The 20247-nt window shown below is 38.8% G+C and overlaps 1 protein-coding gene across 1 annotated transcript in view; it reads right to left on the reverse strand.

Moving 5' to 3' along the window:
- Positions 1–20247, reverse strand: part of LOC111563846 (neural-cadherin) — a 375623-nt gene that overhangs the window by 68095 nt on the left and 287281 nt on the right. Inside the window, exons 29-32 of the mRNA XM_055010997.1 lie at positions 16359–16486; positions 14904–15027; positions 10220–10400; positions 6107–6273 (exon numbers count right to left, since the gene is read on the reverse strand). Coding sequence (XP_054866972.1) covers positions 6107–6273; positions 10220–10400; positions 14904–15027; positions 16359–16486 — 600 coding nt within the window. The remainder of the gene's footprint in view (positions 1–6106; positions 6274–10219; positions 10401–14903; positions 15028–16358; positions 16487–20247) is intronic.

Raw genomic sequence — 20247 nt, forward strand, 5'->3', positions numbered from 1 at the left:
TCTTGGCCCTGTGATTTCCACGTCAGACCAAGTAATTTCCACAGCTAATACACTACAGAGGAACCACTGGCTTCTTCAACTCGGATTTTAGACAGTGCACCAAATTACAATCACAAGTCACTTTGAAACCACAATAATTCCCCTTCTACATTGATAGGAAACAGGTCTGACCAGCATTGAAATATATTTTACTCAGGAGCAGAGGCAATGTAATAATGTGATTATTTCATATCCTCTTATAAATGTCTGTTTATTAATGTTAAATTAATGTTTCAAAGCAATTACAACTAAACAGCAAAGTACAAAGACTTTGTCAGATATTCAGAATCTAGTCTGACTGTTCACTGCTATGAAAATCAGGCTGAATAACTGATGTGAATAATCATGTATCTGCAATATTGTGGCATAAATAGATATTGGAAAAAAAAATCTACTGTTATTACTCCACCAAGGAGGCGGAGCCTGTGACAATGAGGGTTGGTTTGTCTGTCTGTGAAGTACGGATTTGGATGAAATTTTCAGGGAAAGTCAGAAATGACACAAGGGCCGAATGATTAGTTTTTGTGATGTGGCTTATAGTCTGAATCCACGGATTTGTTAAAGATTTCTTATCATTGCGAGATAGTGGCATGGCATCACTTTAACTATGACAAGTGAACACTCTGTCAGCTGCCTGCTGATGATCACATGATTGCGATCCTACTAAAAATTCACCGGACTTATCGAGACTTATCCACTGGAAATGATACAAGGAACAACTGATTCAATTGCGTAGGTGTTTCCGAGTCCCATCAATTTCTGCCGCCCGTTACATATTTAGGTCATGCGATTCAGTATCCGTACATAACGCACACATGCATAACACACACCTGTGCTCAGCAAAGGTCATTTTGTTTGTGGGTATGTCTATATTAAATGGACACATTCTATGGTGCCGTGATTTCTGCCACAAATTTTCAGCATTTCAGCAGTCGGAAATGATACAACGACCGAGCAACCTTGGCGGAGTACTGAGCTCTCTGAGTGCTTTTCTTGTTAACATTGTGACTTTTTTTCTCAAATATATAAATTTGGCATGACAAAGAGAAATGACTTAATATGAAAAAGATACACCCTAAAAAGACTAACATCTGGTTATCAAAAACTAAAACATGTATAGAAAAGCCTGCCCAGTAAAAATATTGGGGATTGATCAATACGTTTTTTTTCTAGGCTGACAATAAAACCAATTATTAGTAATCACTGATAACCACTGATAACACTGATAATATGGTGGAATGTTTGAAACACATATGTAAAAATGAAAATCTTGGTTGCACAATGTAAAATCCCACAAAACTCCAACACAAAACTGGGTAGTGCTGTGGATGAAACATTGCTCAAGACCACAGACTGCAGACAGAGAGGCAGTAGCATTAGAGCCAAAGACGCACATTTATAAATCCATTACTTTTATTGGAAGCCAGTGATGAAAATAACAACACTGATAATGTGAAAAATGTTGAGTATCAATCAATCCCTAAAAAGTATCTGTTCTGAATTCCTTTTCAAATTCAGTTTCTCAAAGAAACTTTTGTTCAGTGGCAGATGAGACATGCACTGCTGCAGCTCTCCTGTTGTGGTGACTGAAGGCTAGAAGATGTTTTGTTCACCACAGCAGCAGATGGTCACTGAAAGAGTGAGCGTCACAATACATCACTGCAGCGACTGCATGTGGGCTGCCAGAGCCTACTACAGCCAGTCAGTGCAATGTGCCGATGTCATTGTTCAGAACGGCTCACTCAAGGCTGTGTGTCTCGGCCTTTTTGCTGACTCCACTGAGATAATATTGTGTAGATTCACATCAAAATCAGTATAAATATCTATCTATTCATGTCTGACATATGTAAAAGTTAACACATTTCAGTCTGCTGCTACTTTCTGAACTGGCCTTATTTTAAATATTTTTCAATTCAATTCAGTTTTATTTATAGTGCAAATTGACAACATATGCAATCTCAAAAGCGCTCAGCATAATAAGGCACAGACCTTATGAATTATAAACAGAGAACAGAGAAACCCCAACAATCCAAAGTTGCCAATGGATTCCCTATGAGCGACGGTGGGAAAGAATGAATAAACATCTGGGAAAGGGAAGGGAAAAAACAGAATCAGGCTCAGGGAAGGCGGCCATCTACCTTGACTGGTTGGGTGAGAGTGGGGATGTGGGGGGTGGGGACAGCATTTTTACTCTGATATTATTAAAAGTACTTTGTGACATTGCACTGATAGAGTAATCACAGTAACTTTATACTTAAAAACAAATACACTACAGTTCAAAAGTTTGGGGTCATCCAGACCATTTCATGTTTTCCATGAAAACTCACACTTCTAAACGTGCTAATTTATTTGCACAAGGGTTTCCTAATCATTGGTTAGCCTTTCAACACCATTAGGTAACACAATGTACCATGAGAACACAGGAGTGATGGTTGCTGGAAATTGGCCTCTGTACTCCTATGTAGATATTCCATTAAAAATCTGCCGTTTCCAGCTAGAATAGTCATTTACCACATTAACAATGTCTAGACTGTATTTCTGATTAATTTAATGTTAATTTAATGCTAATCAGCTAGCTAGACTGCAAGATTGTCTTAAGGACATAAAGACCTGGATGACCTATAATTTCTTACTACTAAATTCAGACAAGACTGAAGTCATTGTATTTGGCCCCAAACATCTTAGAAAATTGCTTTCAAAGCATATAGTTACTCTGGATGGCATTACATTGGCCTCCAGTACTACTGTGAGGAACCTCGGTGTTATCTTTGACCAGGACATGTCCTTTAACTCACACATAAAACAAATCTGTAGGACTTCCTTTTTCCACCTGAGAAATATTGTAAAAATCAGGAACATCCTGTCTCAGAGTGATGCAGAAAAACTAGTCCATGCATTTGTTACTTCTGGCTTGACTACTGTAATTCCTTATTATCAGGTTTTCAAAATAGCTCTCTCAGACATCTACAGCTGATCCAAAACGCTGCAGCCAGAGTACTGATGGGAGTTAGCAAGAGAGATCATATTTCTCCTATACTGGTTTCTCTTCATTGGCTTCCTGTTAAATCTAGAATAGAATTCAAAATCCTTCTTCTGACATATAAAGCTCTTAACAACCAATCTCCATCATATCTTAAAGACCTGATAGTACCATATTATCCTAGCAGAACTCTTTGCTCTCAGACTGCAGGCTTACTTGTTGTTCTTAGAATCTCTAAAAGTAGAATGGGAGGCAGAGCCTTCAGTTATCAGGCACCTCTCCTGTGGAACCAGCTCCCAGTTTGGGTTCGGGAGGCAGACACCCTCTCTATTTTTAAGACCAGGCTTAAAACCTTCCTTTTTGACAAAGCTTATAGTTAGGGCTGACTGGGTGACCCTGACGGGGTGAGCTGGTGTTTTCATTTGCAAAACTGACTTCCCCTCTTGACGTCCCTTTAGTCTGCCCCTAGTTATGCTGCTATAGGCCTAGGCTGCTGGGGGACCTCTCTTGATGCACTGAGCCCTTCTCTAACTACCTATGTATTTACTATATATACCATTATTGCAGTACACTCACTCTGTTTCTTTCTGTGTCCTTTCTCCGAGTGTCCCTGGTCCCAGAGCTGGATGCTTCAGATCTGTGGTTGTTCTCCCACCAACTGGCCTAATCTCCATCTATGGGATGCTGCTGCTGACCTTCCTCCAGCCCACTGCTTCCAGCTGCCCATTTCCACCAATCTACTCTGCATTGCCCTTACTATACTTGATTTGCTCATCTACATATTTTTGAATTTACCACCAGCTATATATGTAGTATATTTAATGCCAAAGCCATACACCATAGCAGTTAACTATAATCAGTTTCCATGTTAGTTGTACTTTCCATGTATCATCTGTCTTATCATGCATGTATCAAATTGTGTGTTTTATGGTCCTTGTCCTGTAACCCTCTACCTCTACCCCTTTACCCCTCTACCTCTTCTGTCCCTCTCAACCCGCCCGGCCAGCAGGCAGATGGGTCCCCCCACATTAGAGCCGGGTTCTGCTTGAGGTTTTTTTCCCTGTTAAAAGGGTGTTTTCCTTGCCACTGTCGCCTTTTGGCTTGCTCTGGGGGTCAGGCATATGGGTTCTGTAAAATGTCTTGAGACAACTGACTGTAATTGGCGCTATATAAATAAAATTGAATTGAATTGAATATTTTCATTTAAAAAATGCTTTTCTTTCAAAAATAAGGACATTTCTAAGTGACCCCAAACTTTGATTAGCAGTGTACTTTCTTCCATCACTTTTAACTGTATTTTCCCAGTGAAGCAGCAGGAGCAAATACAGTACATATGAATCTGTCTGCTAAAGCACAGGTGACATAAAGACTTTGGTGGGCATCAGACCTAAAGGGTAACCATGATCATTTCACAGTGACTCTCCATACAGGGTTGCCTCTCCGGATGTCATTCTATATAATTCAATGTATTCGCTGTGGCTTCACTCGTAGCTGATCGATGGCCTGCTCTATGACTGTGCATCAAAAAATCCAGTTATATATGTCATCTTTAAAAGGTGATATTTACTGAACTGTGTTGAACTAAAGGCATGGAAAAATTAATAGACGACCTTTGTTTTCTTCAATTTATTGTTCATTTTAATGCCTGGCACAACAACAGGTACATTTGTTCAAGAGTAGCCCTGTACATGACCTGGTTCATTCGCCTTTCACACAATTGCATTTTCCCTGTTCCACCCAGACTGAAACAACTCCAGATCATCACTGATCCATCCCCATGTTTTACTGTAGGGGCAAGACAGTCTGGTTTGTAGGCTTCTCCAGGCTTCCTCCTAACCAGTAAGTTGGCTGGAGTGGGCATCAACTAAAAACTGGATTCATCACTGAGGAGAACCTTGGCCCAATCTTCAACAGTCCAATCCTTGTGATCCCCAGCAAAGAGTAACCGGGCTTTCCTCTGCCTTTCGTTGATAAAGGGCTTCTTCTGTACCCTGTGTGACTTCGAAGTAGTTTCAAGAAGTCGGTTTCCAACTGTCCTTGCCGAACAAGTCACATTTCTTGACAGTGCCCACTCATTTTTAAGGTCGCTGGAGGTCTGACGGCACTTCCTGACACAGGAACGGATGAGTGCACGGTCATCTTGTGCAGTAGAAAGACGTTTCCTGTCGCGACCAGCTAGCAGTTTGGTAGTTCCATGTTTGGCTTGTTTTTTCTTGGTGCAATGAATGACTGTCTTGGAGATCATCGTTTTTTTCACTACCTGTCTCTCACTTCTGCCAATTTCCAGCAGTGCAAAGATGGCTGCCTTTGTGGCTTCACACAATTCTTTTGTTTTAGGCATTATGTGACCGCTGACAACTTGAATGCCAGCAGGAAACCACTCTAGGCCTTTGCATGTGTAGTGTCGCTTATGACATGAAATGATCTCTTACATACCCTGGGAATACAATTAAGCTTAAGCATGTCAAATAGGACATAAAGTACTATGTAATCAGCTGCATTTTTTTGTTGTGTTCATTATATCCTTCAGATAATATACCTTCAGTGGTACCAGGCGTTGAAATGAACAAGGAATTGAAGAAAACAAGGGTGGTCTAATAATTTTTTCCATGACTGTATTTCTACAAATATTTTGACATTTCAAAACTTTTTTTTTTTTTTTTTTTTTTAAACAAGACAAAGCAAATACATTTATTTTGTCAAAATATTGAACTACTTATTTAACAGGTCATAATGTGGTAAACCTTTAGGGAAAATATCTGCGATTTGTTCAGGCATTTTGTTATGAATTGTTTTTTCATGTTTCCTAACAGCAGCAGTTAATGCCGAAGAGGTAACATTACAGCAACAGAAACACTGTATATTGTGCAATTTATAAAAGAAAATGACTGTTGGTACACCAAGATGGAGAGAGGAACAGACACAGCCCCTATACGAAAATGCCCCCAAAAAATTACAAGGAAATTTGCTCTCCACACAGCCAAGTGAAAACTGAAACCATATTGCTATGAAGAATTCTGAAAATGAGGCAAACTGATTCTTTCATCATAGCGCATCCGCACATACACTCTCTCAGAGCAGACTTACCTCTAGTCGTAGGTATTCACTCTGCTCCTTTGAGATTAAATTGAAGATGATGCTGCTGTGTTTGCGAGTTCGAATCAAGACTTGAATCCACGTCCTTCGGGCAGGCAGAGGGGATGACAACTGGAAATGCACATGACTGTGGCCATCAAAGGAATACTCTGGGACCTCTGGTGTTGGTACATGCAAACACACACACACACAAACACACCAGTTAGATGTGCCATGACTTGGAATAAACAGAACAATCATTGTAAAAGCAAAACACAGCACTTTATGAATTTAGAAGGTGCTTCACTACACAGTGGAGTTACCTCACCTCTTTCCAATTACACCAATTTTACAAATCCATAAATTCTTCTCACATGCAGAGAGAATGGTGGCAGAACATGATATGTAAAACATGCAAGATAGAATATGGATGTGTGGTTTAGCTTGGGTTATGCTCGGTTCTTCTTTTTCAGCCTATGCTCCCAGAAGTGGATTTTGTGCGTGTCAGGCAGAATAAACCAAGCACACCTCAAAAGTTCTCAGAGCCATTCTTCCATCTCATAGCATATGCAAGTTAAATTTCCTTCCATCTATTGCTTTCACACCTCTCCCTCTTTGTCTTTCCTCTGACAAAGTTGAGTGGCTCAGGAGATCCTGCTTGAAAGCAAAGGCAAATAATTTTTTGTGATTTCTTCTAGCAATGGTATATGTTATACATATGCCATGCCCTCTTAAATTTCCCAAAACCACATCCTATGTTTTACTGTGTTTATCAGTCTGTTCACATATGATTTGTGGATATGAAACATACTAACATAATCAATTTTACACTGATTATCTCACCTTCTTCGTGTATATTTTTTTCAGTGCAAGTGTGCTTTTTATTTTCTTGGTTTATTTTCTGAAGCAACTGTGGCATGAGGAAGAACAACATAATTTGTCTCTGAGTGGGTTTCCTACTGCTACTTATCTTTGTTGTAGACAGCAAATATACATAAACGAAGAGATCAAAACTGATCTACTGTTAGATCTGCTGAGCTCTACTAAGAGCCTGTAGTGGATTAAAAACCCGAGTCTGGATAGGAAATGGATGGATGGATACCCTCGGATGGACACGGCTGCGTTCAGACAGAATTTCAGCCCTGTCTAAAATTATGATTCTCAGAGCGAAAGGTAAAATAATTATCTCCATAACAGTATAAACCACTGTGCAGCATTTTGATGTCTGATAAGTCTTTCAAACCCATGGATTTACCACTCCAACTAAACTCCCTGGATCATATTTGATCATCTCACCGGAGCCTGAAACGATTCACCCCACCAAAATAATTAACTTTTTTTTCTTTTAATGCTGGGGTGTTTTTGGTCTGAACAGCAGCTCAGTGAGGTGGTATGTGCCTTTGAGCGTTTAGATATTACTAAGCTGTGCAGCCCATGATTTTTTTTCTCTCTCTCTTTTTTTTTTTTTTTTTTGCAAGACATCAAGTTTTAATGTGTACGCCAAAAATGCAATTTAATATCAGGTGTTAATATACTTCAGCTTAGGCATCTCCAGGCACAATCTGGATCGACGGCATGCTCAACACAGACATGAAGGGACTCTATCTTTAAGTATTTTGGGGATATTTTTATGCCTCCACGAGAGACAGCAGAGCGATAACAGGTAATGAGGGGAAGGAGAGATGCAACAAAGGTTTTTAGCCAGGGTTGAACTAGGTATGTTGCTTCCATCTGTATCTTAACCCTCTAAGCCCATAAAGGGTTTAATCCTTTCTGTTCTCCTTTGTTCTGCCTTGCCAGGTTAGAAGAATACATTAGTCTTTCTTACTTCAAAGACTGCTTCACTGGTTGTTAAACTCATCCATGTGACCCCATTTGGTCACTGACTCCAGACTGTGGCTTATTCACATTGTCCATTCATTAATTCATTCTTTCAGTCACCTAATTATTTTTCTGAGAATTTGTCTATCTGCCCCCTGTTGATTGTTAACTGTTTTAAGTGTTACAAATGGTGCTTATTAGTTACTGTCTCAAAATACAAAACATGAAAAATATTTTTTTCATGGGTTACTGACTTAATATAGTTTTATGACCTGAAAACATTTAATATTCTATGCTTGCACATTTGAGTCCCATACCACCATAAACACACAAGACTGTAAAGCCTGGTAGAGAATGCTGCTGTCAGCAGAAAGCATCACTTGAGGTGTATTCCTCAACCTGCAGGATGTGTGCAATCAACAGTGCAGTGCCAGGGTCATTAAAGATCCCATCTCAATCCAGTACCAGTCTCCTCCTGCAGTTGCAGTCAGGCAAATGCTTCCATAACCAGGAGGCCAAATACAGAAAAGCTCACAAAGAGATGCGTGCTTCAAGCCATGAGATTCATTAACACAGGGGCTGCAAAGGGCCCATATGCTTCTGCTCAAAGCAAAACTTACACAGTGGCAATCAAGATAGATAGATAGATAGATAGATAGATAGAATAAATCTTTATTGATCCCACAGCAGGGAAATTTACAATGAAACAGCAGCAGCAAATAGAACAGAATAAAAAGGAGAGCAGCACACAATGCACACAGTGCATAGATATATTTTCTCCTTCTAGAAGAAAAAGTAAAAATTCAATGTTTACAGCAACATTCTTTTGAAATTGCACAGCATCATTCTGTACATTTTTATTGCACAGTTTGTAGGTGGGTGAACTGAGCTACTGGGAGCAGGCTGGATTGTAAAGTCTGACTGCAGCAAGTCTAAGGTGAAGACCAATGCTTGACCTGTATATGCATGAATTTACCAAGAGAATATGCAACATGTGCATTCAGGGTACCATGAAGCAGATGGGGCTGTATACCACTGTTAGAAAAGCACCAAACGGAAGTTGGCGCGAACATAAGTAATTAGACTTGGTTGATAAGTTCCAACATTGTCTGTTGTCCACTCAGGCTTTATTCTCTTTTATAGCTTAGGTTACGTGATTACAAAACAGGAGGTTCTCAGTTTACGAGGATGTTCACAATTAGATTGTGTCAGATAGATTTACACTGCAAACTAAAAACAACCATTTACTTGCTCAGCATTACTGAAGGTTGTAAAAGGAAACTGCCTGTAATATGTTAGGGCCAGTTTACATGACAATGGTTTACGATGAAACGCAAAAGTTCTGTTGCGTTGTGGCATTCCGCTTACACAGAAACTGTGTTTTAGATGACCTCAAACAGAAACTTGAATATGGCCTCCAGAGTGGACTTTTTGTCAAAAACAACAGTCGCTGTCATCGTGTGAACGAGTAGCCGGAGTTTTTATTGAGAACGTTGACGTCACGCTCCGCTTTGTGCATGCGCATTACACTTAATTCTAGTTGCCATGCGTAAACCAGATGACAGCAGGAACAATGGCGGACTACTGAGGCTTGTGCTGCTAAGTCCACTGAATTTATTGAATCTCCTTCCACAAAATATGCATTTGTTGCACCATTACTTCAATCAGCAAATGCGCATTCAATATATACGCCAGATAATCAGCCCAGCTCTACATCGGCGCTGTACCTCTTTTGGTCTGTGGAAGAACGGGTAGTGGTCACGTGGGATGTGCCTCCACAAAGTTACATCGCCAACTAGTGGCCTGGCATGGATACTACAGCGTTTTCAGTCCTTCCAGTGTTCCAACGGAAACGCTGAATTTTTTTTCACTCTGTTCCCGTATAAATCCAACAAGGAAAAGGAAATACCTTTGTCTCTTCATATGAAATGTTGTTGTGTAAACAAGGCCTTAGTTTTCCTCATTTTTCTATGCCAAGGAATGTGGCGTAAACTAGAATGGTAGACTAGAAAGGTCATTTGCATTTGTTAAATATTGCACATAAATTCTTGTAAAATAAGAAAATAAGTAAATAAAAGTAATGATGGCCTTATTATAATCTATATAGCCATATTTGGAAATTATTTGAAAGTCTATCTGTGCTCAGCTACTGCTAAATATGATTTAGTTTCACATGTGGACGTCAACAAGTATTCAGCTAAGAAGCAAATGATCTTTTTGGAACACAAGAAAGATTTAATTTTGTTGTTGAAGGTAAAGTCGACCACAGCCTTAAATGCATATATCCAGAAAAATTTGGCTTACCTTCTTCACACTGGTGTCCTGTGTATCCGGGCACACACTGGCAGCTGAAGGAGCCCCACTCACCGTGACAGCGACCCCGGTGGCCACAGGATGGATAGCCCATGTTGACACAGCTGCTATCGGTGGTCAGGCAGCCCGGAGAGCTGGACTGTGAGTCAGCTGGGGAGCCCAAATCATACAGCTGAAGGGAGGAGATAGAGGAGAGAAGATGGAGGGCCGGTAAATGTTGAGAAGGTAAAAGGAAATGAAAATGTAGAGGAATGAATGATGGAGATATGAGAAGAAATGAAAAGTAGTAGCGCAAAGATTAACAAAGACAACGGGAGAAACAAAAGGTGAAGAGGTAAGAGTACAGTACATTAAAAAGGATAGAAACTGTGAGAAAGGCTAAGTAAAGTGGAGACATGAAGATGGCAATTCGAAGAATTGCCAATAAGTAAGTAGTTTAAAAACAGGAGACAAAAAGGCAAAGTGACAGCAGAGAAAAGGGGATTGGGGAAGACAAAGGACAGACATACAAGGGGGTCAGTTACCAGAGGGGGAGTCGCTGTTTTCAAAAGGAGGAAATAAAGTGAAACAGAGTGAAAATGAAAGAATGGAGGAAGAAAACTATAAAATGTGCTGAAGGACAGGAGCTCAGGGTACACTGTGGCCTTCTCTTCCTTTCTGCTCTCATCTCTCTGTCTCCCACAGTGATGAAACCAAACACTGGACCATTATTCCAACAGACAAACAGCATAGCTGACTGCACAGAAAGCTGAAAGGAAGGGGGAATCTTGAATGACTAAATTTGTCTCCAACAAAAGCATTCTATGAAAACAATAATATGTTCAATCTCCTCTCTGACTAAGCCAAACTTTATGAGTTCTGTTCGTGCCTCTGCGAGGATGGAGAAATGCAGCGGATTGTAAAAACTGACAGAGTCATGTCATGAGGGAGCTGCTGATTGGCTGTGACCTCCAGCAACGACGCAACTTATTGGTTGATGACCTTTAAATGCTACAGCTCCTCTGTTATAGCTGGGGTTCGGACTGATCAAGGTTATTGCTAAGAAGTGAAACACAAACATAAGCAATCAATAACAGAAAGACATATTGGCGTGTCTGCAATTGATTTGACTGTTTTGCTCAGACACATACCAGTGACACAGATGCAAAGTTAGGATGATACATGAGTCAAATGCAAAAATACACCTGCTTCTGCATAGATTACAACTGGTGGTTTTAGATGAGAGTGTTACTGCCAAATCCACACAGAGACACCGTAGGCTGCCCTATTTGCCAAGATTAATTTCAGGTGTTCTCAGCCCACAGAAAGTAAAACAAAAAAACAAAAATGTCAAAGCCAAAATACAAAGGATGCAGCTGGAGTGTGCTGGGAAATAAATAAAAATGAACCAAAATAGAGTTAAACTTGTAGTTCATCTCTCTCAACTTACAGCAAAAACATACAAGTTTAATGTCACAAAAAGAGAACATTTGAATGTCATACAAAACAGCTCTGTAAGTATGCATGAATTAAAAACTAAATTAAATAAAAACACATGTTTAGGTGGGTAAGTGGAATTACACAAATTAGAAAAATATTGGTCTAGAATCTTCTCTAACTTCAGTCAGAAGTCAAACCTTTTGCTAAGAAATTTTGCAAATCCAACTTCAACTTAAAGCGACTTGCACTCAAAAAGCTATTAGTCTCACTGCTGTAACTGTCAAAACCACAGAAAAGCTTCAAGCAGTGATGTTAGTCTGAGAGCTAAAGGGAGAAAGACAATCAGAACAATGATAGAAAGATGATGGAGTGAGTTAAAAACAGACAAATGTGAATGACAGTCTAGAGCAGAGACCAAATTCCAGAATAGAAACGTAAGCTTAAAATCTAAAAAGAAAATCACTTGCCGTCGCTTTTACGCCAGTCTTTAGCTCAGTCTGTTTTACTCTCTTCATGCACTCATCGCTTACTGTTTACACACAGTGACATATCACCAAGGAACGAGTTTAATGGAGCTGAAAAGGTCCTGACAAGTTGTACGTCGCCAAAATAGAAACATGCAAATAACAATGTCAACTACCTTTACCACATCACAGACATTCGCACCCCAAGTGAAACAGATGATGTTGCTATAGCAACGGATGTGACACATTAGCACATTCTGTGATAATTTAACAACACCACATGTAAAAATAAGAGTTAAAAAAAATAAAAAAATCATACAATGCCAGAACATGTCCATCAACAGTATTAATCATCAGTACGCCTACTGTTGCTTGCTCTTTGGAGATTTATTATCCTCATGTCCACCCACACTCATCATGCAGATTTCTCTCATTAGTACACAGTGTTTGTTCAGCCTCCCGCTATGTCTCCGGTTAAGGTAAACCACACTAATGCCAAGCCTTTAGCACTGCAGCAGGAATAACTCATTGTATATGGTTTGATATCCCCACTCCTGAGATTCACCATCTTAATAGAGCTTTATACAGGTCTACTGAATGGGTACAGATAAATTGTCTTTAAGGAGAAAAGGCACCTACTCAGACTACTAGACAGAAGCTTGTTAAACTAAACGATAGACTGAGGTTGTTTTTCATTTCAACATAGCTGTCAGGAATGACAGATGTTCTTTCCCACACAAAACATATGTGTATACGCAAACTTTCATACCAGTGGATGGAAGATTTTTGTAATGTTTGGATCAACAGAAAAAGGAAGAAAACAAAGTTACACATGCACATACACTAAAAGACGCTTCAGACTTATAAATTAAGCAAATATATATATATATATATATATATATATATATATATATATATATATATATATATATATATATATATATATATATATATATATATATATAAAAACAATTGATTATAGTTCATTAAAGAACAGGTTTGCTTAAGAAATCAGGTCAGATTCAAAAAGCCAGTTTACTGAAAATCTGTCACAATATAGCACTGTGCTACTGTTGGAACAACAGCAAGTAGTACAGTATGCATTGAAAAGGCAGAGGCCTAGTAATGGAATGGTTTGTGACTGATAAGTTGAGCAGTAGTAAGATCATTGTATTAGGCTCACATTATTAACACTTTTTTGTGGTTGTTGTTGTGACCCGAAAAACACAATATCAGAAATTATCTTGAGCAATATCAACCTAAACTGCACAAACCAATCTCCACTGTGTTGTTAAAGTCCATACTGTGGGGTTTATATGCTTCATTTTAAAGAAGAAACACAACAAACTCAGTATGAACAGATGCCTTGAGTTAAGTTGGTGGAATTGGTTTCAAGCGAGAAAAGTAGAGTTTTGCTGCAGCTCTAGCTAAAGATGCAATTGCATTTGCCTGTGCGCATGTATATTCTTATATCCCTAATTTCTAGGGAGGTTATTTTATATGCAGCTTTGCTGGTTTTTCATATCAAGAAATGTTTTGATAAAATATGCGACTCAGCTTTAAATAAAAAGTCCTGCTCATCTGCATTAAAAAGCATACCAGAGTTCATCATAGTTTTGACTCTCCACATAAGTTTTTTTAATTCTTTAATAACACCATGCATATATTCAACATCTTGAGCATTTGAAGAACTTCACTGAAGAGTCCAGCAAGATTCAGTAGTTGCTTGTTTCTCTTATTTAATTTTAACTGGCCACTATTGCAGTGTTCAAAGTTGCTGCAACACTACTGTAGCAAAAACACCCTGTTAAAACTTCTGTTCCCTGCTTTGAAAGTATCATAAAAGATGTGGACCACTGCTGCCCTCCTACTCACCTTCCCCTTATATGGAGAATGCAACAATGTCATGATCAGACTGAAAGCATGTGTAAATGCAAAGGAAAATTTACACCATGCGTAAATTAAGTTTAAATCACAATTGACACTCTTGAATAGATGCAAGCACTGTGAGAAGATGATATTTCTCACAACAAGTAACAAGGGTAATATAAAAAAGATTAATCAGTAACATAATATTTATTGGAGCAGTAAATGAAGCATCTTTGAAACACATATTTAATTCATAACTTGCTGCTGCGTTTTTGATTATCAGGAAACCTGCATCTTACACAGTCTGCTCCTTTGGGAATCCAGTATAAAAGACTGACATTTATGTCTAAATACCAGCTATATCAGGCGTCCTCAACAGTTTTGGACTAACAGGGTCAAAATTTAACAGTTTGTCACAGGTTTATTTGATGCCAAGCTAAAAATTGTTGCATAAAATGCTATTTTCATCTACATTTTAGGCTTTAGAAGGCAGAAAGTTCACACAAGGCCATCAAACCAGTCCTGTGTTCATACAGAAGTGATTTGAGTTTAGTTGGGGTTGGGCTCGGATTGTCATGGTTAAGCATGGAGTCCTTAACTTTTGAACTCCAACAGAGCAACAGAAGGTTACTTCAAAGTACTGACCTGAAGTCAGACTGGGCAGGAGTGGAAATGTTCCTATTCCATTTCACTCTTAGAGTGCATGTGTGTAGCATTTGAAAATGCTTTGAGGTTCTAGCTAAAAGCGTAGAAAAAAACTCTCTTACATGGCACAAGGGTACTGTGAATGTTGGAACTTGTTATTAATCCATTTATCAGCTCGAATGCAGGTGTGAGTTTGCGTTTGCTTGCATGCTGGTGTGCTAATGGTTGTGTAGTTCTCTATGGGTGTGTATGGGCGCCACTGTATTCTAGTGTGTTACCTTGCTGTCCACGATGAGGTTGCGGATGCAGCCGGTGAAGTGTTTGTGCTGAAGTTGAGGGTAGATGTAGGGGATGTCCTCGTTCACACCGCCGAGCTGGAGCACCTGACTCATGTTGAGATGTCTGAAACAAACAGAAGTATGGATACACCATATACCAACTGGCACAAATAATACATGCAGGGGACAATTGTCAGAAGGATTGGAAAATCCTAAGAAAGAAAGTGTTGGAATACAAATCTATTAGATTTTATGACACTGTTGCTAACATTTTTTGCAGTGGCACAGCAGTAAAATGGCAGGCGGCAAATCCTAAATCAAATTATTCATTTGATCTAAAGGTGATGATCCTAATATTAGAACATAAGAATGCTGTATATCTGAGCCTGTGCCACACAAAGTATTGCAGATATGTATATGTTTTCTATTAGCAAAACTAAAGTAGTGTTTTCAATGTAAATACTCTGGAACTATAGCATTTTGTAACTTGAATCCAATAAGGTTTTTGTTCTTTCACCATACGTTTTAGACATGAACCATCATTTATATCTAAGACTGAATATTCTACAAATATTTGGAGGGGCTCCCTTTCATATGTGGTCAAAACTACAACACTGCATTACTGAGGCATGCCTCTGCCAACCGGTGAAGTTTGTGAATTTTTATACGTTTTGTGAGTTCACGGTGATCTTTGACCTTTGACTATAAAATTCTAAACAATCCACGCTTGAGCCGAAGTAAACATTTGTGCCAGATGTAACAAAAATCAATCAAGGCATTCCGCGATTTGTTCACAAGAATGGGATGGACATAAAGTCGCAGTGACAATTCACCTTTGGCCTCGAACATCTAATCAGTTCCTCGAATCCAAGTAGAAGTTTGTTCCAAATTTGAATAAATTCCCTCATAGCATTGAAAAGACATCTCAGTCATGAAAAAGAGACTGGACTCAATACTAATATGCTACAATCAAAGGAGAGCTGCCTCCAATGAAAATTTAATATAAGCAATCATTGAGAGCAGTCTAGGTCACCCGCTCGCTTACTTCCACACAGAAATTAACAGAACACACTTTAATAACAGTTTTTAATAAGTGCAGACATGCCATACCAGGCACAAACTATGATTAAACAAGTTCTATTGAATAATTAGCTTGCAATACATTGCAAACTAGATTTATGTTTAACATGTTTAAGGAGCTTACGTTGTTTTTTTTTTTCCTTTAAATAACTGAAACAGCAGTGATTTAGCACACCGCAGTAACCACATTCAAAATTTGATTCAAATCTGCAATGGAAAAAAGAAAGCATGAGTTTTTGACTAGTTCCATTTTAAAAATGGGAATATATAAGTACATGGGCCAGACCAAAAGCAAATTGAACAACCCAACACATAAAGTCACACTTGTTACAAAAATAGAGGCACACATTTGTCTGTTCAGGTGCTTGTGTGTACCTGTCAGTGTTGGGTGTAACACCCATCGCCTCACAGGAGGAGTGGTCTTCTGTGGTCAGCCAGCTCCCTAAACCCTCCATTTCCATCACTGCTGCACCTGAACATCGATCCAGGGTGAAACGTACTTCCTGAAGAGAAAAATAAACCAGGACATGTTGTATAGAAATAATGTCAGAGACAGTTTATTTATGAAGGTCTTGTTTATCTGCATTATGAGTGTCTTTTCTGTTGCTGTCAAGCGATCTCTAAGGATTATTACTATAGCGGGAGCAGAGCCTGACTCACGGGTCTTTCATTAGTGGTTAACACTGCACTGTTGTCAGTTACGTCTCTTGTTCATGTACGCACATTAGTGAGACTTCACATCTTAAATTTGTTAACTTGTGCACTTGGTGTCTTAACAAGTAATGAAAAATGTGGTTAAGCAACATTCATGACAACCTATACATCCAATACATGACAGCTCCCATCACACTTGGTATGATGCATATGGATAGTATAAAAATACAGTCTTTAAAAAGACGGCAGTGTTTTCTGTGGAAATTTGGTCTATTGCCTCATACATCCTAAAAAAATTGGCATGAAAATCATTAAAATGACTGTGTGTATGTGCCAGTTTATTTAGCATACAGTTCCAGCCATTAGTGTGATAAAATTCACACCCGTGAATTTACTTTTTACACATCTGTGGCAAAAGCTTTTATATTTGTGTTGTCAGGACAGATAGGAAAAATGTTGTTATCGTTATGTTTAATATGTCCAAGAATTGAAAGTTTTGTGGTTATTCACTCTGAGTGAAAACATATACCAGCCGTGGAAGATTACAAAAAATGTTTTCTAACTGGATAATGATAGTTAGATATGGTTTATGTGTTGGGCCACATGAAATAGCATGTTTGCTTTGTTTATTCTTTTTGTATGAGTGTTCCAGTTCACATCAACCAAAGTCTTCATTGCACAAATTTGTCGTGAACTACTTTTTCAAACAGCTATATATATATATATATATATATATATATATATATATATATATATATATATATATATATATATATATATATATATATATACACATTTTTCCTATCTGTCCTGACATCACAAATATAAAAGCTTTTGCCACAGATGTGTAAAAAGTAAATTCACGGGTGTTGAATTTTACCTTGGTGTATGCATTCATTTGGCTGCTCTCAATCTCAATCCTGAGTAAATGTCCTCTGTGTTTACACATGTATAGAAGTCAAGCTGACCCTGCAGCTGTTTCATTCAAATGAAATTTAACAAACGAAAAGACAAGTAAAAGTGGTGTGTTTTTGTCACAATGATCGTGTGGTATTAGATTGAACAGTTTGGTAAAAGAAACAAATTTCACACATATTTCAGTCACAGACTAGTGGCAAAGCAAGCTTCCTGATGGTATGGCTTTATTTAAAAAAGTAGTGAGACCTAGTGTAAGGTGGTGTGTGTGTGTGTGTGTGTGTGTGTGTGTGTGTGTGTGTGTGTGTGTGTGTGTGTGTGTGTGTGTGTGTGTGTGTGTGTGTGTGTGTGTGTAGGGGAGCATTATAGGCCTGTGCCAGCTAAATTAAGCAATTAATAATTTAAGGATGACATGAGTGTAGTTATTCAATTTTAGATTTTAAAGAGGCGTCTGATGGTGCTAAGTATGGAAGGGCTTTTATCCTATAGAGTACAGATAAAAATCTGACGTGTGCTTTTACTGAAGTGGTCCTTGATTAAATGAGTTTAGGACGTCGGGATGAAAGACGGCTGAGACGCAACCAATCCTAATGCTACTTTTAGGTGTCCTAAGCTCATAATGAGACTGTGAAGCTTGAAGCTATCGGGGTGGATTATATCAAAGCCTCTAAAAAATAGAATCAGCCACTGTCTTGTTCATATTTAAGAGGGGGAAACTATTGGGAATTGGAATCCTTGGAGGTAAAGAGCTGCAGGCGGTTTTCAGTCAAATGAAGATTAGCTTAATTTCACTCTAATTGAATTCACTTGAAATTATCCTGGGCGGAGAATGTCAAAGGAGGACTATTGCAATCATTCGTCTCACTCTTACCACAATTATCCCCTTTTGTGCTGTGGAATACAGACACTTTTATAATCCTAAATCACTAACATCTACCCTGTTTCGTTTACTATGAAATAACTGTATCAATCACACTTGAATGGAGCCATGGTGATATATGTAGTCTGTTTGAGTCTATAATGTTGAAGATGTGATCATGTTAAGATTTTACAAGAAAGACAGAAGACACCAGTTGAAATAATTGCATCACATGAGGATGTTGTGCATGCTGGTAATCTTTACCACTAGCCACCAATAAATACTCAGATGTAGAGTGGAGACTTTCTGCTGCTCAACAATCCATGAGTATCATATATTTCCTTGTTTAACTACATATATCAATTAACATGTACAGCTGCAATACATTCACATAAATGTTGTACGAACCCTCATCAACACAATCTTTGTAAAACTCAGGATATAAACACTGCCCGGTAATTTGAGGTAAAATTTCAGGTTTGTCACATATAATATGTACAACTGTACTAAAGGATTAACTTGGTGCTCTTCTTGTGATATCTGAAAATGGGAACAGAAACCAAATACCAGATGTGATCAAAAAGTTTCAAGACTGCACCTATAAAAAGCAGAAAAAAAATTTGCCTACTATCCATGATAAAGTTGTGACCTTGTGCAGTGAAACACCACTCCCAGCACTGTGTCCAGCAGTGCCTGCAATGCACACTGGATCTCCTGTACTGTGTCACAACAGCAATCCTTCAGCTGGAATTTCATTTTGAGGAAAAGGAGCAATCTCAGGAAGTTACATCTGGCAAGTGGGGCGGGCAGAGAGCAATATTTGTGTCGATATAGCCAAAAATATGACATCTTTTATGTGCTTTGAGTGGATATGTTGTAATGACAGAGCACCCAATAGCTATTGCGCAACAGTTCAGGTCATTTCCACCAAATGTTCTCCCTCAGGACACTACCATGAAAGTCTTTGTTGGCAGTCAGCCCCACTGGGGGGCACAACCCACTGAATGTTGATGAAAATGAGGAGCATGCCCTTGGTCAACTTCCTGATCTGATTTGCCTTCTTCAGTCTTAAAGACTGCAGTTTATTCCACTGTAGAGACTACTATTTTGTTCCTGGGCCTTATCTATAGATCCAACTCTCGTAAGCAGTGATAATCCTGATGATTGGGTCATCCTGGGCCTGTTGATGGAGATTGTTTGAGGCTTGGGGCACAGCACTGCTTCTGAGTTATGAGCCTGGGCATTAACTTGGCAGTGCATGTTCAAATTACATTGACGGTGTTAGCAATTTCCTTGATGGTGATCCTGCAATTCTGATGCACAATATGTTCCATGTTTTGGACATTTTTGAGTTATGCTCATGGAAGAATGTCCTGACCTCTTGTTGCCCCTCAGTCATGTCCGGCCCCTCTTGAAACAGGAATCCAAAAACATCTTGTCTGGCTCATTGCTCTATTGCTGTAGGCTGTCTAATATATTTCTTTGTTGTTGATATTCCAACACAGAATTGGATGTTTGCTCTCTGCTCAAGAGAGCAACACAGATCATATACTGACCCCACGATGTCACAAGGAACAAATAGGCTGTATATAAAACATACAGCCATGGACAAAATTATTAGACCACCCTTGTTTTCTTCAATTTCTTATTCATTTTAATGCTTGGTACAACCTAAGCTATATTACTTGAAGAATACAATGAACATGACAAAAATGCAGCTTATATGATACTTTATGTCCTGTTTGACATGCTTAAGCTTAACTGTATTCCCAGGGTGTATAAGGGGCCATTTCATGTCAGAAGCAGCACTGCAAATGCAAAGGCCTAGAGTGGTTT

This window comes from Amphiprion ocellaris, chromosome 1 (genome assembly GCF_022539595.1).
Source record: "Amphiprion ocellaris isolate individual 3 ecotype Okinawa chromosome 1, ASM2253959v1, whole genome shotgun sequence".
Taxonomy (NCBI): domain Eukaryota; kingdom Metazoa; phylum Chordata; class Actinopteri; family Pomacentridae; genus Amphiprion; species Amphiprion ocellaris.